This window comes from Canis lupus, chromosome 30, assembly GCF_003254725.2.
Source record: "Canis lupus dingo isolate Sandy chromosome 30, ASM325472v2, whole genome shotgun sequence".
Taxonomy (NCBI): domain Eukaryota; kingdom Metazoa; phylum Chordata; class Mammalia; order Carnivora; family Canidae; genus Canis; species Canis lupus.
The window spans coordinates 34620769-34643939 of record NC_064272.1 but is presented as its reverse complement, the minus strand read 5'-3'; the positions used below and the strand labels follow the sequence as shown (position 1 = coordinate 34643939).

General features: G+C 36.9%; 1 protein-coding gene across 3 annotated transcripts in view; it reads left to right on the top strand.

Annotated features, from left to right (window-relative positions):
* Window positions 1-23171, top strand: part of UACA (uveal autoantigen with coiled-coil domains and ankyrin repeats) — a 90959-nt gene that overhangs the window by 66211 nt on the left and 1577 nt on the right. For 2 of the 3 annotated variants that reach the window (XM_025472306.3, XM_025472305.3), the window contains exons 10-18: window positions 1584-1652; window positions 4582-4689; window positions 5432-5464; window positions 5936-6034; window positions 11504-11540; window positions 12409-12461; window positions 14479-17217; window positions 18974-19126; window positions 21005-21070. In XM_025472306.3, coding sequence (XP_025328091.1) covers window positions 1584-1652; window positions 4582-4689; window positions 5432-5464; window positions 5936-6034; window positions 11504-11540; window positions 12409-12461; window positions 14479-17217; window positions 18974-19126; window positions 21005-21070 — 3357 coding nt within the window. The remainder of the gene's footprint in view (window positions 1-1583; window positions 1653-4581; window positions 4690-5431; window positions 5465-5935; window positions 6035-11503; window positions 11541-12408; window positions 12462-14478; window positions 17218-18973; window positions 19127-21004; window positions 21071-23171) is intronic. The other variant, XM_025472307.3, reaches the window with a different exon arrangement.

Sequence of the window (23171 nt, the reverse complement as noted above, 5' to 3'; positions counted from 1 at the left end):
GATGGGCATTAAGGAGGGCACGTGATGTAATGAGCGCTGAGTGTTGTATAAGACTGATGAATCACTCAGCTCTACCTCTGAAACCAATAATACATTATATGTTAATTAATTGAATTTAAATTTTAAAGAGATTTATTCGGTTATTTGCTTAACAGACCTCTGTGGGGCACTTAGTATATGTTCTAAGTGCTAGAGGATCATAGTGTACAAAGTTGTTGTCTCCTGTTGCTCCCAGCCTACTGAGAGAAATGAAAACAATAAGCAAATGCTAGTATTTGGTATCATAGCATCTGCTTTGAAGAGAAGTGGAACAGGATTAGGGGATGAAGAGGGGAGAAGCAGGAAGCTATTTTAGATGATGCAGTCAGCAGAGGCCTCCTCAGGAAGTGACATTTGAGCAGAGAGGCCTGAAGGAAGCAAGAGGGGAGCCACAGGGCTCTGTAGGAGAAGCCTCATGGGCAGAGGGCAGGGCAGGTGCCAGTGCCCTGAAATAGGACTATGTTTAACACATCCATGGGGCAGTAGAAGGTCAGCACGGAGGAGTGATCTGCACATGACCAAGGAGGAGAGGCGGGTGACATAAGCAATTGCCAGATGATGAAGGACCCTCTGAAGGGAAGGCAGCGGGGATGAAGGTAGAATGAGGAAATGGGTCAGATCCCACACAAAGAACAGTCCTTTGCTGGAAGGAATTAGGCTAGAAATATAGTTTGGGCCAAGTCATGGATATGGAATATCTTTCTAATGCAACCTAATTCTAAATACAAACTCATTTGAATGATAGTGAAAACACGTGGTTAAACAAAACTCAACATATAATGCAAAACATAAAAAAAATTTCTTGGAGAATTAAAGCACTTTTTTTTTTTTAAGCTCTCAGAAAGAAAGACAGTAGCTTTCTAAATTGTTATGTAGATTTAAATGTCAGTTTGGGCCAGAAGAAGGTTATATGCTCTCTTGTTTAATAATTGTGTTATGTTTTTATTAAAGCAAATCTCTAGGCTGGAGTAAGATTTCAAAGCAGTAAGTGTACAAAACAGAGCATGTACTGAACCAAGTCATTTAGAGATCTTTTTTATATAGCGCTGGTCAGAGGATTGTCTGTCTCTTTCTTATCATACCTTTGATATTTTATCAGTGCATAAGGAAATAAATGATTTCCATATTTCCTTTCAAAGTTAATATAACTCCCTTTCTTCCTTTTTAAGTACTAGATTTTTCCTTTGGGAATGGCTGATGATGCTTTATATAGTTCAACTTTAGTTTTATGTCTAGTACAAATTCTACTTTTTAAATCTTGGTAACTTTAGTTAAAATAAGTCCTTCTTAACAGTAAGGATTTTAAATTTTATTATGTCTTAGTATTTTGAAATCAATTACACTCGATTTATTTAAAACCTCTATCCTTAAAGATGCTTTCCACTTGGAGTTTTAAGTGCAAACACTGCCACCTTGTGTTATGTACAGCAAAATTTAATGTTGGATAAGCTGCAGATCCCTAATTGGATATGTTGCCTACTGAGGAAAATGTACTTTTCTGTATTTTCATAGTTGCTAACATGTATTCTCATATTTTGCCAAAGCGAAATTTGCCGTACATGCTAGATGAAGTAAATGTGAAGTCAAGTCAGAGGGAGCATCGAAACATTCAGGTAAGAAGGAAAAAAATGGTATCTTCTTTGTAAAGGATTGCAATGTTGTTTGTAGTCGGGTAGGATGGAAAGAGAAGGAGCAGGGAATGTGGGGGAAATAAATGGGCAGCGGAAGGGAGGACAGCCTGCTATATTTTGTGATTCTGTTTTCTTGCCCAATCCCTTATAAAAGAATTGATTTTTAATATGAATGTTTGTGTCCCATTATCTTACAGAAAGTATTATTTTAGTATGTATCTGGAAGCAAATCATTTATCAACTTTATATAACTTCTTTTTATTGATTTAAATATATCTGTTTTGGGCCATAAATCCTAAATTTGTATTCATTTTAGAAAGCTAAGTACTGTGATGAAAAATGATGGTTATTGTTAACGTAAATGAATATTTATTTTGTTTAAGCATTTTTTTATTTTGATGAGAAGAAACCACTTTGTTTAACCATACATTTTATGTTCGTCAGAGTGTTCAGAAAATAGTTATTATATGGATTATGTTGGAGGAGGATTCCATAATGAAATGGTCTGTGACTGAAATGCCATTAAAATATAAATCACGTAGCTGTTTTCCATATGATAAGGCAAAAGCATTTTATTTGGGCTTTTATACTTTACTATGTAGTATTAAGAAAGTGAACTCTAGCCCTAAATTGGAGCCTTAAATGTTTTATCAGAGCACTGAAATAATTAATGTAGTAAAAGCATTAGGACACTTTCATAAACTTGAGAGGTTTAAGCAAAGTTAAAATGGCATATTCTGTTTCCAGGTGATGCTTTTATTTATTTTATTAGAATCATGGTGGTTTGCTGTCTTGTATATACTTGTATTAGTTAGATAGCATAGGACCATAATCTTCTACAGGCACTCCTCAGAGACACTGCAGTTCAGTTCCAGATCATCCCAATAAAGCAAATATTACAGCAAAGCAAATATCGCAATAAAGCAAGTCAAATGAATTTTTTGGTCCCAGTACATATAAAAGTTATGTTTGCATTATACTGTACTCTATTAAGTATGTGGTAGTATTATATTTTAAAAAACCAATATATATATACCTTAATTTAAAAATACTTTATTTCTGGGGTGCTGGCTTAGTCAGAAGAACGTGTGACTCTTGATCTCGAGGTCATAAGTTTGAGCCCCACGTTGGGTGTACAGAGTACTTAAATGTTTTTTTTTTTTTAAAGAAAAAACACTTTATTGGTAGAAAATGCTAGCCATCATTGGAGTTTTCAGTGAGTTATCATCTTTTTACTGGGGATAGAGGGGTGCCTTGATGTTGATGGTGGGGAGTTGTTGAAGGTTGGGGTGGCTGTGGCAATTTCTTAAAATAAGACAGCAACGGATTTTGTCACATTGATGAACTCTTCCTTTAACAAAAGTTTTCTTGGTAGTGTGCTGTTTGACAGCATTTTCCTCACAGTAGAACTCCTTTCAAAATGAAGATCTTCTCAAACCCTGCTGCTTTATCAACTAAGTTTATGTCGTATTCTAAATCCTTTCTCACCATTTCAATAATCCTCACGGTATCTTTACCAGAAGTAGATTCCATCTCTGCTCTTGCATAAAAAGCAACTCCTCAGCCATTAGTTTTATCATGGAATTTGCTACCAATTCAATCCCATATTCAGATTCCTCCTCTAATTACAGTTCTCTTGCTATTTCTACTACATCTGTAGTTACTTCCTCCACTGAAGCCTTGAACCCTTCAAAGTCCTCCATAAGGGTTGAAATCTACTTCTTCCAGACTCCTGCTTATGTTGGTATTTTGACCTCTTCCCATGAATCAAAAATGTTCTTAATGGCATCTAGATTTCCAGAAGGTTTTCATTTTCCATTGCTCAGATCCATCAGAAGAATCTCCATCTCAGGTGGCCATACAAAATGTATTTCTTGAATAATAAGCCTTAAAAGTTGAAATTACTCTTTGAGCCATAGGCTGCAGAATGGATGTCTCGTTAGCAGCCTTCATAGAATTCATAGAAGAGACTTAGGGCCTTGCTCTGGATTAGGCTTTGGCTTAAGGGAATGTTGTGGCTGGTTTGATCTTCTCTCCAGAGCACTCACGCTTTTTCCAAATCAGCCGTAAATCTGTTTTGCCTTCTTATCATTCATTTGTTCACTGGAGTAGCGCTGTCCATTTCCTTCAAGAACTTTTTCTTTTCATTCACCACTTGGCTAACTGGTACAAGAGGCCAAGCTTTTGGCCTTTTCCATGCCTTCATCACCAAGTTTAATCATTTTTAGCTTTTGATTTAAGGTGAGAGATGTGTGACTCTTCCTTTCACTTGAACACGTAGAAGCTATTATAGGGTTGTTAATTGGTCTAATTCCAATACTGTGTGTCTCAAGGTATAGGAAGGCCTGAGGAGAGGGGGAGAGGTGGGGAAACAGCCAGTGGGTAGGGCAGTCAGAACACATACAGCCTTTATTGGTTAAATTTGCCATCTTAGATGGGCACAGTTCATGGTGCCCCAGGACAATTATAATAGTATCTTTGAGGATCACTGATCACAGATCACCATAACTAATATCATAATAAAAAAGTTTCAAATATTTTGAGTTACCAAAATGTGACAGAGACACAAAGTAAGCAAATGATGGTGGAGAAACAGTGCTGATAGACTAGCTTGATGCAGGGTTGCCGCAAACCTTCGATTTGTAAAAAAAGAAAAAAAAAAAACCACACACACACAATCTCTGCGAAGCACAGTAAAGCAAATCTCTATAAAACTAGTATGCGTGTATATTATTTCTGATCTATAAATTTTAAGTCATTTCAATGTCATTGAAACTATCGTGTCTTTGGACTTAAAGCTGTTTTATGGATGTATATATCTGTACTGGATAACAAACTTCTTTTAAAAATTTCTTCCATAAGAATTGCTCTGTTAAGCCTGGTCTAGCACCTGTTATCTTTACTATTTAAGGAGCTGGAGATTGAAAATGAAGATTTGAAAGACAGGTTGAGAAAAATTCAGCAAGAACAGAGAATATTACTGGATAAAGTCAATGGTTTACAACTACAGCTGAATGAGGTAAATAATCTACATAATATTAAAAAATTAAAAACTGTTTTACTATCCGTGATCATCATTGATAACAAATCATTAATGATCACCTGCCACGTCAAGTCATGGTGCTAGATGCTAAAGGAAGTACAACCAGGTCACTGCCCTTGAGGAAAGTTCTATCTTACTGGGATCTTTACGTGAAACTTTCAGTGTCACATATAAGAATAGGGAATACTGTTAGTGTACGGTAATAGCAAAGCACTGAACCATGGTTGGAGGGTTGGAGAGAGAGGAGTAGACGAAAGATGTGAGGAAGAGGATTAAGGAGTTGATAACTAATGGGTTCTCAGAAGAATCAAAGTGCTTTTGAACGTGGTCAGTGGGAGGAACGAGTGACAGCTCAGACCACAGAATTGGTCATCCAGAGACATTTTCTCCTTACGTCCGTGTTCGCAATCTTTTTTTTTTTTAATTTTTTTTTATTTATTTATGATAGTCACACACAGAGAGAGAGAGAGAGGCAGAGACATAGGCAGAGGGAGAAGCAGGCTCCATGCACCGGGAGCCCGACGCGGGATTCGATCCCGGGTCTCCAGGATCACGCCCTGGACCAAAGGCAGGCGCCAAACCGTTGCGCCACCCAGGGATCCCCCGTGTTCGCAATCTTAAAGACACGTGCCAGTTTTTTACAAAGATATTCACTGAGCTCATGCCTTTAAAAATAAACTTTCACTAATGAAAATACATTTCTTCTTTTTAAATTTAGGAAGTGATGGTTGCTGATGATCTGGAAAGTGAGGTAGGATGATAGATTTTACTCTAAAGCTGTAAAATGTTATGTAAATTGAAGATGATATTGCTGTAGAGGTTTGAGTCCTGAATTGGGATGGGCACAAGGATTAAAGGGAAAAACAAAACCTACTGTGACTATAAAAATATGTTTTAAGTACAGAAGCATGGCATTTTGTTGTTATTGCCTCTGAATGCCTCATTTTCTGTGAAACCTTTTATGAAAAGGTGTAAAATTCTAAACATTATAAATAAAATGTCTGAAAATTTAAGATTTGAAACAACCAGCAGAAATGTGATTTTTCACAGTATTGTTTGTATATATTATATATTTTATTAGTATATTTGTAAAAATTTTGAACTCTACTAATAGTTTAAAATACTAAAAAATCAAAGTAATTCTAATTCACATTTCTGAAACACATTTTTAACTCAGTTGCACATAGTGATTTTGCTCTATGTTCATTCCTTTCCATTTCAGAAAGAAAAGCTGAAGTCTCTTTTGGTGGCTAAAGAAAAGCAACATGAAGAAAGCCTAAGAACTATTGAGTCTCTGAAAAACAGATTTAAATATTTTGAGGTATAGAAAGCTTAAATAAATTATTTTGTATAACACATTATGGGCAGTGCTAAGGAGCTTGGAGTCAGGCTTGAATTTGAATGATTACTTTCTTCCTTATTGTGTGACTTCAGGCAGTTTATTTAAAGTCTCTAAACTTGCTGCTGCTTTTGCAAAATTGGGGTGATGGTGCCTTTCTCCACAGAGTAGTTTGCAAAGGTTAATTGAGACCACTGAACTGACCTTCGTGGGCTGGGCATTCCCTTTCGTCCCTGTCCTCTTCCCTGGCCTTCCTCTTTGTCTTTACCTTTATAGAACTTCACACTCTTATTTGCAATGTTTATGATGGTGATAAGAACAAAGTGTCAAACAATGAATGGCGTATTTCCAGGATTGGTGACAAGAACAAAGTGTCAAATGAATAGTGTGTTTCCAGGATTATCTCAGAAAGGGTTTTGTGTGTGTGTGCATTAACTACAATGCTTGGTTGAGAGTAGTGTATCAGTAAGGCTCAGTTCATATACTCAGCTTTAGTTGAATCAGTTAGCTCTTAGTTTTTCCAAAGTCGTGGTATTTTTAAAAGTTTTTGTTGAAATACAGTGTACATTATAAAGTGCACATGTTAAAGTGTGTACATTGAAGAATTTTGACAAGTCAAACACACCAAGATCAAAAAGTAGGATACACCCAGTACCTAGAAGCCTCCTCACACTTGCTTCCTTCACGACCCATGCTTCCTGCCCTGACATGCCCACTCTCCTGAAGAGTGGAGTTTTTCACCTGCAAAGTTTGTTTTGCAAGGCCATAATGAATATTTTAATAAATATTGTTCATCCCTGGGGCTGCTGAAGAAAGTGGCTAATTCAATATGAATCTTTTATCTTTACTGGAGACTATAACCCCAAAGTACATAAGAAAAGCAATTATTTTCTTTGGAGATGAAAAATATGTGTGCAGTGGTGAAAAAAAAAAGTAAAGACATGATGGTTGCCTGAAAAGAAATCAGATACAAAGAGTATATATTTCATGATTTCATTTTTACGAAATTTGGAATCAGACAAAACTAATCTGTGGTGATGGAGGTCAGAGTAGAGGCCACCCTTTGGTGAGCGGTTACCGACTAGGGGCGTGAAGAAGCTTCTGAGAGTGCTGGGAACGTTCTATGTCCTGATCTGGGTTGTGATTACACAAGGTATACATATGCAGACATTTATTGCACTGCACATTTAACATTCATGCACTGTACTGCAGATGAATTATGCCTTGATGCATGTTTGCATATATATGACTGAATTCTGAAGATTATTCAGAAATACAGGTTCATAAGCTTATGAACTAGTAGAGTGGCTTCTATCTTTCACATTTGAAATTTAAAAAAAAAGATTTTATTTATTGAGAGAGAGAGAGAGAGAGAGAGAGAGAGAGAGACCATGCATGTTTGTGTGTATATGTGGATGGGGTGGGGGTGGGGGGAGCAGAGGGAGAAGCGAACTCCCTATTGAGCAGGGAACCCAACAAGGGGCTTGATCCCAGGATTCTGGGATCGTGACCTGAGCCAGGGAGAACGCTTAACTGACTGAGTCACCCAGGCTCTCTGAAGATGTTTGTTTTTAAGGTTAATAGTGAAACTAGTAATAGCTAACATTTTATAGCACTGACCGTGTGCCAGGATACTGCTCTGTGCACTGTACATGCATTTCATAGACACATCAACTCTGTATGGTAGATCTTATTCTTTTCTCCACTTCATAAATGAGGAGACAGAGGCACAGAGCAGTCTATTTATGAGGGGCTCTGTAAATAGTAAGTGGAAGAGCCAGAACTTTGAACCTAGGCGATCTGACTAATTTCATGCTCAGATAGCTTGAATGAGAAAATACAGATGTGTATATGAGATTCCTGAGGTGTCCATCAAAGTTGGATATCTATAATCAGATACTATTTATGTGTATTACTTTTCTTCTAAGAGTGGACTCTTGCATCTTAATAATAACATGTTTTTCTGCAGCTTTTGACAAACTTGGGAGCCAAGTCTATAACTTTCAACGAGGTTATAATATATTGTAGAAAAACAACACGTTTTTGTCTTATAAAAACAACACATATATTTTAGGATACTGAGAAAATGTGGTTAAACTAAGAGCAGAAAATAAACACACCTATAATCCTAGCACTCTCAGCCCCTGATTGATCTTTCAGAACTTCCTTTGTGCATAACCTGTGCATGCACATTCAACAGGTGGAAATATTGTTTTATAACTTTCTTCCCATAATCCAATGGGGACATTTTCTTTAGTTGATACATAAATTAATTTTGATGAATTTTTATACTAGAAATGAGTGTTTTACTTTCAAGAAGAAAATTAGAGGCCCACTTTATATGTGACCCAGTATTTATGAAAGTAACCATTAAAAGCTAAGAATGTATTATTTATAAATATTGAGTACCTACCGCTATATCATCTCACATGATAAAAATTCCTCATAAAGTGCCAACAGGAATGCTGCATTATGTGTAATATATAATATGTAAGCAGTATCCTTATGTTGATAGGAAAAACATGGGAAAATATGGGTATTTTAGAATGAAGCTAATTTTATGTTACAACTCATCTGTTCATTTTTATTTGGGTAATCAAGTAAAAGTAATAAACCCAAACTAAGTTTTTTTTGAACTCCTTATGTGTGTAGGTCTCCCCCAACCTATATATGTATAAGCTCATTTGGTAGCTACTGCAAAGTCTAATATTAAAAATTATATAAAACAAAGAGCTTAACTAAATTTAGACATATTTCCATACCTTTGGGACGCTACGGATTAGTGGAGGTGGCATTAACTTAGTTACAGAACTATAGACCATTTTATTGTTGTCACCTATTTGATTTTGACACATAGCTATTAGTACACACACAGATACACAAACATGAACTACATCTTCCCTTTTTTCTAACTGAAAATAGATGATACACAATGTTGCATTAGTTTCAGGAACACAACATAGTAATTTAACAACTCTCTATGTTATGTTGTGCTCACCACAAGTGTAGCTACTGCCTGTCACCATATAACGCTGTTATAAATACTATTGACTATATTCCCTATACTGTACCTTTTATCCCATGACTTATTCATTCCATAACTAGAAGCCTGTATCTCCCATTCCTCTTCATCCGTTTTGCCCATTCTCCTACCTCCTGGTTGCCCTGCAGCAACCATAAGATGATTTTCTGTATTTATGGGTCTGTTTCTACTTTTTGTTTATCTGATAATTTGTTTTGTATTTGGCATTTCACATATAAAGTGAAATCCTACAGTTTTGTCTTTCTCTGTCTGATTTATTGCACTTAGCATAATTTCCTCGAGGTCCATCCGTGTTTTGCAAATGGCAAGATTTCACCCTTTCTTAGGTTGATATTTCAGTGTGTGTGTGTGTGTGTGTGTGTGTGTACGTCCACCACATATTCTTAACTATTCATCTATTGATGGACAGTTGAGTTGCTCCCATATCTTAGCTTTTGTAAATAATGCTGCTATAAACATAGAGGTACATCTATCTTCTTGAATTAGTATTTTTGTTTTCCTTGGGTAAATTACCCAGTAATAGAGTTACTGGATCATGTGGTATTTCTATTAATTTTTCAAGGAACCTCCATACTGTTTTCTAGAGTGGCCACACCAATTTACATTCCTACCAACAGTGCACAAGGATACAAGTATTACTTTTTCTATACATCCTTGCCAGCACTTGTTATTTCTTGTCTTTTTGATATTTTGATATTTTTACATTATGGGAAGTGTAAGGTGGTATCTCATTGTGATTTCACTTGCATTTCCCTGATGATTAGTGATGTTGAGTGTCTTTTCATGTGTCTGTTGGCCATCAGTATGCCTTCTCTTGTAAAATGTCTATTCATGTCCTCTGCCTATTTTTTAAATTGGATTATTTTGGGGGGAATGTGGGGCTTGTGTATGTTTTTCCTGTATTTTGGATATTAATTCCTTATCAGATATATGATTTACAGATATCTTCTCCCATTTGCTAGGTGGCGTTTATATGGTTTCCTTTGCTGTGCAAAGACCTTTTATTTTGATGTTATCCCAGCAATTTATCGTTGCTTTTGTTTCCTTTGCCAGAAGAGACATATCTAGAAAAATGTGGCTATGGCCAATGTCAAAGAGATTATGGCCTGTTTTTTTTTCTAAGAGTTCTGTGATTTCACACGTCATATTTAGATCTTTAATCCTTTGAGTTTATTTTTGTGTATGGTGTAAAAAGTGGTCCAATTTCATTCTTTTGCACATAGCTGTTCAGTTTTCCCAACACGATTTGTTGAAGATACAGTATTGTCTCCATTGTATACTTTTGCCTCCTTGGTTTTAAATTAACTGTATAAGTATGGGTTTATTTCTGGGCTCTGTATTCTGTTATGTTGATCTGTGTGTCTGTTTTTCTGCCATTACTATACTGTTTTGACTACTATAGCTTTGCAATGTATGTTGAAATCTGGAATTGTGATACCTCCAGCTTTGTTCTTCTTTCTCAAGATTGCATGGGCACTTTGGGGTCTTTGTGGTTACATACAAATTTTACAATTATTTGTTCTAGTCCTGTGAAAACTGCTGTTGGTATTTTGATAGGGATTGCATTGGATCTGTAGATTGCTTTGGGTAGTCTGGACATTTTAACAGTATTAATTCTGCCAATCTGTGAGCATGGAATATCTTTCCATTTGTGTTGACTTCAATTTCTTTCATCAGTGTTTTATAGTTTTCAGAGTACAGGTCTTTCACTTCCTTGATTAAGTTTCATATCGGTATGTCTTTACTCTCGTAGGTATAATATTTGAATTTATATGTTCAATTCTGACTTGAAAAAAGGACCAGTTCAAATAGACTTCAATTCAGAATACCTGAAGTTTCTCCTTTATTCTCCTTCTCCTAACTGATGCATTGATGGATTTATTTCTGATTGTGTGTAGGCCTTGCTTCAGTGTCATCTCCAGCTCTGTCTTCTTTTGCCTTCCAAAAGTAATCTGTATTTTATAAATTCTGAAAAAAAGGGATTTCGTGAATATTTCACAGTCAGTGAGGCAGGCTTCCTGCTCCTAACAGTGGGAAAGTGAGTACTTGATGCATGAATGGCATTTTCTTCCTTTTGAGGTAAAGAAGCAGCACAGCGTATGCATTGAAAGTTGTTTCAGTTCATTTGAGGCTCACTTTCTTTTTTCTTTTGAGCAATAAAGTTTTTCCTTGAAACACTTGGCTGCTTTTATTAAAATGCTTAGGGAAGTAGTTTATTCCCACCTGGCCTCTCAAATTGTCACTAGTGCTGTGTCTTTTTATGGTTTCAAGTAGAGTAATACTCAGCAGATACAAGGAATATTGAAATGTGGTTTTAATGATTGGATCACTTAGAGTTAAAATAGATACAGAATTTAACAAAATGAAGCAGTATTCACCTAAATTTTTTTTTATGCTTCTGATTTCAGAGCGATCATTTAGGATCAGGAAGTCATTTTAGTAACCGTAAGTACAAAAGCATAGATTATCATGACCGTCCCCCTAGCTTAAACAAAGAAGAATGTTTATGCTTATTTATTTCATCTAACTGTATATGAATCTTGCCGCTAAACTTCTACTACTTGTGTGTTATGCCCAAACACTTGGAAGTAGAAGTGGTGAAGATACTACTGTAGCCTCTAACATAAAATCTGGTAAAACTGGGGCTCTGGTTTTCCCTAGCCACCTATTTTTAAATTGTATCTTGTATGAGTTACCAAACTTGCCTTGTTGATTAATAGACACTTATCTTGTGATATTGGAGCTTATTTTTTATGAAAAGAAACATAGTTTTCTGAGTTGGAGAAATCTTTGGATATAGTCTCAATGCAGAGAGGCATTTTAAAATTAGAAGTTGCATAAATACTTATTTCTTAATTATTTTAAGACTGATTAATAACTTTTGTGTATTATTTGCTGATTATATATAATTTCTCTAGAAAATCCATTTTTTTTTGCTTCCCAGTAAATCTTAAATTATCCTCAAGCTAAGTACAACAATAATATTTATTCCATAAATTGTAAAGAACACCATTTTTATTGTGACTGATTGTAAGATTATTTTATAATAATTATGTAGCTTATGTAGTCTAACAGTCATATATTTCTAAAAATCAACTTAGGATCTATGCAGAAGAATATGATTACTTCCTTTATGTATGTAGAAATAATAGGGGAAAACAGGAATATTTTAGAACATGGATAATTTTATGTTGTAACCCAGGCTTTGGTTTTTTTTTGAGTAATAGAAGAGACATAATAACACCAAATCAATTCTTAGCCTACTTTGGTGTGGATATTTAAGTTAAGATATCATTTATTTGGATTTATGTAGGAAAAGAAGATATGCTTCTCAAACAGGGTCAAATGTACATGACAGATTCACAGGTAATTCTGTTTTGATTTAAAAAATTTATTAAAAATATTTGTGCCTTTTTAAAAAGAGGAAAGCAGCATTATATATCAGTGTATATACATTGAATATGGTTTTCATTATCAAAGAGAAATTGTTCTTGGTGTTCTGAATTTAATAAAAGCAGATATTACTGTTTCTGGTGCCCTCTAGAGTGTTTTTGATGACAGTAGCTTAAATAAGAGATTTGAATTACAATTCCATTGTCCTTGGTAGTAAGCTTGTATTTATTAACAGTGTTTGGTCAGCTCTTCTTATTTGCCCATATAAAGGGGAAGACAGACATGAATAATTCAGAAGTAGATTTTTTTAGCTTTGAAATGTATTTTTCTTGTATTCAAATATATATTCTACGTGTTGGAAATTCACTTCAAAATAAGGAAAGCTTCCAAGAGGTAGCGGTGTCTGATTTTCTTGTTTGTCTGCTTCTTATTTTTACTTTATAGTATATATAAGTTTGCATTTTTAGCACCTGCCATGGATTGAACTGATAAATATTTGGGCTTTTAAGGGCTTTTTAACATTCTGTCATTTATAGGCAGAGAGAGTTAGCCTGTGTGATGTCTAAGATCACTTTAAGCTGGAAACTTCTAAGATTCTAAGTTGAGAAAATGAATCTCATCTGAAAAGTATTTAAGATTAGGTAAATATTTGATTGTAATGAAACAAGTAAGGGAAATTGTAAAGCTGTGTAAGTGGTAAATTATATCAGTCTTAGTCTAAAGATCATTGGTAAATTGAAAGGTAATTTAGAAGAAGAATGAGGCTGGGAAATTATTCCACGTTGTTAATTTTCTTCTTTTGGATCCAGGGGAAGGCAACGTAGATTTAACTGAACAACAATAAAACCTGCCTCTTAAAATAGTGGAATGTTATGCACAGCACGTGGCTTTTATTGAGTTAGTATCTGCAAAGAGCCCTTACTGTAATAGGCTGTATGGGAAAAAATAAAATAATTGAACTTAGTCTTGCATGTGGTTATATGTTATGTTTATGAACTATTTCATGGGAAGTTTAATTATACTTCTGTTTTGTGTCAACTCTTAGTGGAGGGAATAAGATGTCAATCAAATTTTGTACTAAGATCATATGCTAAGTTCTAGTTCATCCTCCTTGAGAGAAGAAAACTGGTTTCATTTTTATGAGTTAACTAATATTCTCTCAACAACTCATACTAGCTGTGTTTATTTTGGTGGCGAAAATATAATCTGGTTATAAAAATATAATTTGAAGAATATTACATCGGAGTTAATGAAGATATTCAGAAATTATCTTATTAGAAGTTAAATAATATGTCATTCTATGAAATAATTCGCAGATTTAAAATTGTAATACTTATTTTGATTCAAGGCTTCTGATGACCTGCTTCAGAATTGGAAGTTTTAAGCACATTATGTGCTATAAAGCATAGAAATAATACATGTATTTTGATAAAGTTGATATCACTTGTGGATAGTTACTGTAAATAGAGAAAGGAAGAGGAAATAGGTTCCAGAGACCATAACTATTTTTCTTCTTTTTTTCTTTCTTTCTTTTTTTTTAAAGATTTTATTTATTAATGAGAGACACACGGAGAGAGAGAGAGAGAGAGAGAGAGAGAGAGAGAGAGGCAGAGACGCAGGCAGAGGGAGAAGCAGGCTCCATGAAGGGAGCCCAACGTGGCTTGATCCCTGGTCTCCAGGATCAGGCCCTGGGCTGAAGGTGGCGTTAAACCTCTGAGCCACCCAGGCCACCCCTTTCTTCTTTCTTTTGCCAGAAATACGCTTAAAGTGAACAGACTCTCAAAGTATCACTGCTTGAGAGTGTATTAAGTGAATCATACCCAGAACTGTTTTTCTTACCTCAAAAATCAGTACTGATTTTTCCACTAGGTTAGTCTGCAAGCTACAGACTATTGATGATGTGGGAACTTTATAAGTCTGGCAAATAAGTTAATGTCTTCTTTATGCCTTTGTGATTAGTATTTTGTTTTTTTTTTGTTTCCCTTTTCAGTGTACTTCCCCAGGGGTGCCAGCCCACATGCAAAGCAGGTCTATGTTAAGACCACTGGAGCTATCATTACCCAATCAAACCTCATATTCTGAAAATGACCTCTTAAAGAAAGAGTTAGAAGCAATGAGAACTTTCTGCGAATCAGCCAAACAAGACCGCCTCAAGCTCCAGAACGAGCTGGCGCACAAGGTGGCTGAGTGCAAAGCTTTAGGACTAGAATGTGAACGCATCAAGGAGGACTCTGATGAGCAGATAAAGCAGTTAGAAGACGCATTGAAAGATGTGCAGAAGAGAATGTATGAGTCGGAAGGTAAAGTAAAACAAATGCAGACACACTTTCTTGCCCTTAAAGAGCACCTGACCAGTGAAGCAGCTATAGGGAATCACAGACTAATGGAGGAGCTGAAGGATCAGTTGAAGGACATGAAAGCGAAATATGAGGGTGCATCAGCAGAAGTGGGAAAACTGCGAAACCAAATCAAACAAAATGAGCTGCTAGTAGAACAGTTTAGGAGAGATGAAGGCAAGCTGGTGGAAGAGAATAAGCGATTGCAGAAGGAACTCAGTATGTGTGAAACGGAGCGAGACAAGAAAGGAAGGAGGGTTGCTGAGGTGGAAGGCCAGGTAAAGGAACTCTTAGCAAAGCTGACCTTGTCAGTTCCAACTGAAAAATTTGAGAGCATGAAGAGCTTATTATCAAGCGAAGTAAATGAGAAGGTGAAAAAAATTGGAGAGACAGAAAGAGAGTATGAAAAATCACTTACTGAAATCAGACAGTTAAGGAGAGAGCTTGAGAATTGTAAGGCCAAACTTGCTCAGCATGTCAAGCCAGAGGAGCATGAGCAGCTCAAGAGCAGACTGGAGCAAAGAGCAGGAGAACTTGCAAAGAAGGTCACGGAACTCACGTCGAAAAATCAGGTGTTGCAAAGGGACGTTGAAAAGGTTTATCTGGATAATAAGCTCCTCAATCAGCAAGTACATAATTTAACAAGTGAAATAAAAAGTCATTATGTTCCCCTACAAGTGAGTGAAGAAATGAAAAAGTCACATGATGTCACCGTCGAGGAACTGAAGAAACAGCTTTTAGATGTCACGCAAAAATGCGCAGACAAGCAGCTGGAAATGGAGAAATTGCTGTTGGAAAATGACAGTTTAAGTAAGAACGTTAGCCGCCTAGAAACTGTATTTGTGCCTCCTGAGAAACACCAAAAAGAGGTCACAGCTCTGAAATCCAGCGTCGCTGACCTCAAACGACAGCTGTTGGAACTGAACAAGAAGTGTGGGGAAGACCGAGAGAAAATAAACGCCCTCGTGTCGGAAAACACTAGCTTGAAAAAGACCCTGAGTAATCAGTATGTGCCGGCTAAGACCCACGAGGAGGTTAAGACCGCGCTGAGTGGCACGCTGGATAAGACCAATAGAGAATTAGTAGATGCGAAGAAGAAATGGGAAGATCTCAATCAGGAATTTGTAAAAACAAAAGATGAGAATGAAATCCTCAAAAGAAACCTGGAAAACACTCAGAGCCAAATAAAAGCCGAGTACATCAGCCTCCGTGAGCATGAAGAGAAGATGAGTGCCATAAATCAGAACATGAAGAGTGTACAGGATAACAGTGCAGAAATACTGGCCAACTACAGAAAGGGCCAAGAGGAGATTGTGACACTACACGCAGAAATTGAAGCCCAGAAAAAGGAACTTGACACCATCCAAGAATGCATTAAGCTCAAATATGCTCCTATTATCAGCTTCGAAGAGTGCGAGAGAAAATTTAAAGCCACAGAGAAAGAACTAAAAGAACAGTTATCGGAGCAGATGCAAAAATATCACGTCAGGGAAGAAGAGGCCAAGAAGTACAAGCAAGAGAATGACAAGTTGAAGAAGGAGATTTTCACTCTTCAGAAGGATTTAAAAGATAAGAATGTTCTCATCGAGAACTCTCATGACATGGAAAGAGCACTCAACAGAAAAGCAGAAGAGCTCAACAAACAGTTGAAAGACCTGTTGCAGAAGTACAGTGAGATAAAGACTGAGAAGGAGAAACTGGTTGACGACAATGCCAGACAGACTTCTGAGCTTCTTGCAGCCCAGACCCTTCTGCAAAAGCAACATGTTCCATTGGAACAAGTTGAGACCCTGAAAAAATCTCTTAACAGCACAATTGAGCATCTCAAGGAAGAACTGAAGAATAAGCAAAAGTGTTATGAGAAAGAGCAGCAGACAGTGGCCAAACTGCATCAGATGCTAGAGAACCAAAAGAACTCTTCAGTGCCCCTGGGAGAGCATCTGCGGGTTAAGGAAGCCTTTGAGAAGGAAGTGGGCATGATAAAGGCCAGCCTGAGGGAAAAGGAAGAAGAAAGCCAAAACAAAACCGAAGAGGTCTCCAAACTGCAGTCTGAGGTTCAGGACACAAAACAAGCATTACAAAAACTAGAGACAAGAGAGGTAGTTGATTTGTCTAAATATAAAGCAACAAAAAGTGATCTGGAGACCCAGATTTCCAACCTGAATGAAAAACTGGCCAATCTGAATCGGAAGTATGAAGAAGCCTGCGAGGAGGTGCTGCGTGCCCAAAGGAAGCAACTGTCTGCCAAAGATGAGAAGGAATTGCTACATTTCAGCATTGAGCAAGAAATCAAGGATCAGCAGGAGCGGTGTGATAAGTCCTTAACAACAATCACAGAGTTACAGAAAAGAATACAGGAATCTGCCAAACAGATCGAAGCGAAAGATAATAAGGTAGGCACCGAGTAGTCTGCATGGCTTTGCTTTGGAAGCTCCAGAGCAGAGCTGCCAGGGTGGAGCGGGGCCCTTTATCACAGCATCCCACAGGACAGGGTTACAAAAACATTAACTCTGTGACCGCTCAATGCCACCTTTCCGGTTAGACTACTAGTGTGCAAAGAAATTCAGGATCAAAAAAAAAAAAAAAAAGTAAAGTCTTACAGACAAAAGCTTTTGTCCTCTGGTTTCCTCAGCTGATAGAGCCAAGAATTGAAGAAAGATGGGGAGATTCAAGGTTCACTTGCCTCGTAAGTGAGTAGTCAAGATCCAGTGGGTTTTAGGGTACCAGAAGGGTGATGAGAGAGAGGCTGCAAGAAACGAAGGACACTGGGGAGCACCCCAGACTTGATCTTGGCATTCACCCATGCCAGTAACCGAGCCCTCCCATTCCTTGTATACTCTGTCCTCATTCTTTACACAGACTGGTCTCCTCGCCCAGAGTGCCCTGCCCCTCCGTCCTACTGAGTTAAGTCCCATACATTCCTTAATGCCCACCTCAAAACGTATCCTCCTTCCCAAAAGCCTTCACCATCCAGCCTAGCCTCCGGTATACTGTTCCTCTCCCCAAATGCATGTTTTCTCTTAGCATTGCCATCCGTTTAAAATGTCTACGTTTCTGTCTCAAGAGTTATGTGGTTGATCTTCTCAACCAGCTAGTAAGGTCAGACCTTTTCTTCTCATTCGTTCTCATGATACAATTTACAGAATAGGTGCTCAACAATATTTTTGAACCTGGTAATTGGCATAAAGTACTGTGTACTGTGAAGACGAGAAGTACTGTGTACTGTGAAGACGAGAAACCAGGAAGATTGGGTGCGTCTTTATCAGTACAATAAATAATTATTAAATGCTTTCTATATGATATGCCAGGTGCTGTGGTCAGTTCGGAGGAATGTGACAACTAAAAGCAGGCACACCCCTAGCCCTCCTCAGTGGAGAAATACAAGCACTAACCTGATCCATCTACTCATATGGCTGGGAATTTAAATGCTCTCTGCTTGTTCAGAAGGTTGTTATGAATATAAGAGTGTATAAGTGTAGTAGCAAGTTCTTAAATAACTACTTAAAATTGTTGCCACTTACTGAGCATATACTACATTCCAGGCACATATTTATGATTGCATTTGATTTTCTTAACTATGGTAGAACCCCCACCCCTTCCCTTGGTTGAAGGAAATTAACCAAGCTCATATAGCTAATAATAGATCAGTCTGACTTTAACTAAAGCCTTTGCTTTCTCTTCTAGTCTGAACAGCCTCCTGATTTTTTTCCCCACCCTTTAAGACAAAGTAGTCTAAAAATCATACATTCTTGAGACGAACAAGGCACTTGAGTTAATGCTAGATTTACATGCTCGCATTTCAAACTTCGTTGGAGGCAATGCCCCATGAGTTCCTATGTTTCAAATAGGTACTTAAATATTAACTAAGAGTAAGAAGGCCAAGGTCACATTCAGATCTTAGGATATATATTCTCAATTTGGTAATGCTTTTGTAAGGAATTTGCTGAGAGGGATTTAATTAAAGAAATTACATTATTTATATATTGTATATACCATTGATAACAATCTTGACAATATTCATTCCTCAATTTTCTGGTGTATGAAGGTAAATTGTGTGCCTCAGGAGTGATTTTTGTGTAAAGGTGTTCATTAGAATCGAATAAGTGAATAATCTATGTTTCTCCCATACCTTTTTTCTTTCTTTCTAAGATAACAGAACTGCTTAATGATGTGGAAAGACTCAAACAGGCACTCAGTGGCCTTTCACAGCTCACTTCCCCGAGTGGGAGTCCCAGCAAGAGGCAGAGCCAGCTGATTGACACCCTGCAGCACCAAGTGAAGTCTCTACAGCAGCAGCTGGCTGTGAGTACCCTGGACTTGAGTCCTTCATGCCCATATGTGCGGGTTCATATTAGTCTGTTAAAGTTTATTTAGAAATCACAATAATTTGTGGCTATGCTCAGCTCCAGGAAATTAATCATTTTTGCTAAAAGTTACTTGTACTAAATGGTGTATTTGCTGCCTACTGTATGGCAGGCACAACCTTAAACACTTTACATACTCTGACCTTGATTCTTCATCACCACCCTCCCAAAGAGCTTTTGTTCCCCCCCCTTTAGTTCTTAAGGAAGCAAAGATGAAAATACTTGGTGCCTAGGGACATGCAGCTAGAATTTAATCCTGGGACTAGCCGACTCCAACTCTAGTGTCTTTCTAACTGCAGCACACTCTAAAATATTGGTCCGTTAAACTAAAGGAGGGTTTTTAAAAAATAATATTTTATACTTACAAATAAAGGTAGGTATCCTTCTGGTTTTATACCTTGTATATTCAAAGAAAACATCCGTGTGTGTGTGTGTGTGTGTGTGTGTGTGTATGTGGATGGATATATATATATATATCCATCCACATATAGGTATCCCATATGCAGTTAAAGAAAGCAACTGGATTGAGAAACTGAAGACTGGACCTCAGTTCTAAACTCTACCACTTAAAAGCAAGTGATATGGACCATCCCCCTTAATCCTTGGCCTCCTTATCTGTAAAATAGGCTAATAAGAACTGATTACTTATTTGCTTGCCTTTTTAATCTGATGAGGTAATACAATTACATGGAAATGCTAAAGAAAACATAGTCTGCTCAAATGTAAATTGTTCCTAATGATGTCTCATTCTGTAGGAGTTGGGTAAGGAGTTGTTTTTGAATAGAAGAAAGCTATTTTTCACCTGGCCTGCAGATTAATGATGACAAATTATTGATTGGATCTTATCAAAAGGATATGGTAGTCCCTTCAAAAATTGGAAATATTTGTTTATCATTTAGTGTGTTCATGATACTGTGTTAAACACCATCAGGGATAGAGTATAGTTTTTGCTCCAAGGAGTTCTGGGTAGTTAAAGAAGCAAAAATACAGATCCATGCAAAGTAAAATAACAAGACCAAAAATGTAAAATATAGAATTGAGAATAAGATCCCAGATTCTAAGTGATATGAATTCACAGGAAGGAAAGATCACTGGTGTGGTGGTGGGAGCTAGTCAAACAGGAAGGGAACATGTGGCCTGAATTTGTAAGGTAGATGGTGTGTTGGTAGGTGAACGGGAAACAGAGAATCTTCCAGGCAAGGGAAATCATATGAAAGAAAACATAGAGGTGGAATGCAAGTGGCATACCCACGGGGCAGTGAAAGGCTGATCAGCCTGGCTGGTAGTAGGAGCTGTATTTGTGGCTAAATTGCCAACCCTGTTGAGAAGCAAGCTGATGAGTTTGGATTCTCTTTTATATGTAATGAAGTTTCTCCCAAGGTTTTGAGCCAAAAGTGCTATGAGAAAAGAGCTATCTTAATCTCAGAAGCGTGAGAGAAAATAAAATCTAGAGGCAGGAAGACAAGATGGAAAGCTTTTGCAATAATCCAAAATATAAGTTGGTAAGTGCATGATCTCGTGGCATTAGATGTGAACCAAGGTGGTAATTTCATTCTACCTAGGACAAGTGGCATCACTTTCACTATGAATGCTCCCACAATTGATTAGGAAAGTTTATCCTATCATTATGCTATGAAGTTTTGCATCTGGTGGGCCCAAGGTGGTTTGTTAGAAGATGTGGCGGGAACATAAAGTGGCAGGAGCACAATACGGTTTTGTAGCATCAAGCCTGAAGGTGGCATTATCACTGTCACGAGCCTCCATGTGTTGGAAAACGTGAATGTACTCTGATCTGTCCATCTTTCCACATTTCTAGGACACTGACAGACAGCACCAAGAGGTGATTGCGATTTATCGGACACACCTTCTGAGTGCTGCACAGGTAAAACACTATTTCTCCTTTGGAAAAGATTTCATTTTATCCTTTTTATTTTCTTTATGAGAATCCTTTCAATTTTTTAAAAAAAATTCCAAGAGAATTAACATAGTGTTATGTTAGTTGCACGTGTACAATATAGTGACTCAACAGTTTCATACATCACCCAGTGCTCAACACAGTTGCAGTCCTTAATCCCCATTTTAGAGAAGACATTTTTTTAATTGTCAAGTAAATTTATGTGAAAGTCATTGATGTGTAAAGTAGTTGTATCCCATCTGCTTATTTAAAAATAATTGTGTTTCTTTTAATCATGGCTTGTGTATCTTGCAGAGAAATTTACAAAGCTATATGGTAACACAACATCTTAAATTTCGTGTTCTCTCCATCTGCTTGTCACTCATTTTCTAGACCGTTTGGCAACAGATGATGGCAGCACATGTTAATGGTACTGCTAGCTGGAGATAATGCCTTGACATCCATACCTGGCTGTCAGCTAAAGAGAGAGGACTTCAGTATTTCTCAGGAGTATTTCTTTGAAATGTAGAAAAAATACTACAGAGGTGCAAAAATGGCAAGGTGTGCACAAAATTATAAAAATGTAAGGGAAAAAAGTGGTTCTGTTAGGAGATTATCAATAATGAGGCTTTATTAAGGCTTAAACTCGGTGAAGCATAATGTTAAGAATTTCCTTCTTTGAGGGTATGATGAGAAAGCTTCTTTTTAGAAAAATAAATCACACTAAGAAAATGTTTAGCATATGAAGGATACCATTCTTAATGCTCTGTAGAAATCCTATGATCAGCATCTCTAAAATTCTCAGAATAGGTTTTTCAAGAAGACGTACTAAAAGAGACAATGTTAGAATGGCAGGTGAAATATAATAGGACTTGTTTAGAATTTGAAATGTCAGCCCACGCTGCCTTTTTTTTTTTTTTTTGAAGTGTTGAGAGAAAGCTTCCAAGAAGGTCATTTTTTAATAAAAAGAACTAGGTAAAATAATAAAAAGGAAGAACTTTACAGTGTCAAATTCTTAAAATCAAAAAGCCTTTCTTTTCTATCAGAGGTGAGGGGGAAACAAATGGAAAAAGATGGTATGATAAGAGAAAGTATCCTTGGCTACTTTCTTTTGAGGAGCTAGAGAGTGAGCTGGGATTTGAACATACAGTTGACCCTTGAACAGTGGGAATTAGGGGTGCCAACCCCACATGGTCGAAAGTCTGCATATAACTTTTGATTCCCCAAAAACTTGACTACTAATAGTCTATCATTGACTGGAAGCCTCACCAATAATATAAGTAATCTATTAACACATATTTGGTATGTTATATTTATTATATACTGTATTCTTACAATAAAATCAGCTAGAGAAAAGAAAATCTCATTAGGAAAATCATAAGAAAGAGAAAATACATCTATAATACCCTGTGGCATTAATAATAAAAAAATTCTGAGTGTAAGTGGACCCACATGGTTCAAACTCGTGTTGTTCAAGAGTCAACTGTATATTGCAACTGTTAGAAAAGACAGTTGATGGCCGGCAGAATGGGAACTGTAGGAGGGAAATTGTAGAAAAGTGTAGATGTGTATTAGAGAGGATGAGGTACTCATTTGGACCTGCTATTGGCCAAAGGAGGAAGAGCATTCTCTTGCCAAAAGACACTGCAGACTAAGGAGCCTTTCAACTTTGTATAATGTATGCTTCCAAAAGTTGAAATTCTACTGACTCCTAATGAAACATAACAAAAACAACTGGCATCTGAAGTAGTCTTGCCTTCTGGCATCATAAAGTTAACTAAGAAATTCAGTTTAGTCAACTATGGCTAATGTTTGAAATTTAAACATCCTGCTGTTATAGAAACAGATTTTGGAAGCATAACTTTTTATATTAATAGGAAGTGTTATGCTGAAACCTATTCAAGTGTTCAAGCAAAGAAAAAGGGGAAGAGGGTGTTGTAAGCCTACCATATTGACTCGCATTTAATCAACCTCTTGCCATCTTTTTAAGTTCAAAGTGTTTCTTCCTAAGTATAAGTGGCAAACATTCATATAAAAAGATCTCAACCTCATTGGCAATGGATGCAAATAAACAAGGAGGTACCATTTT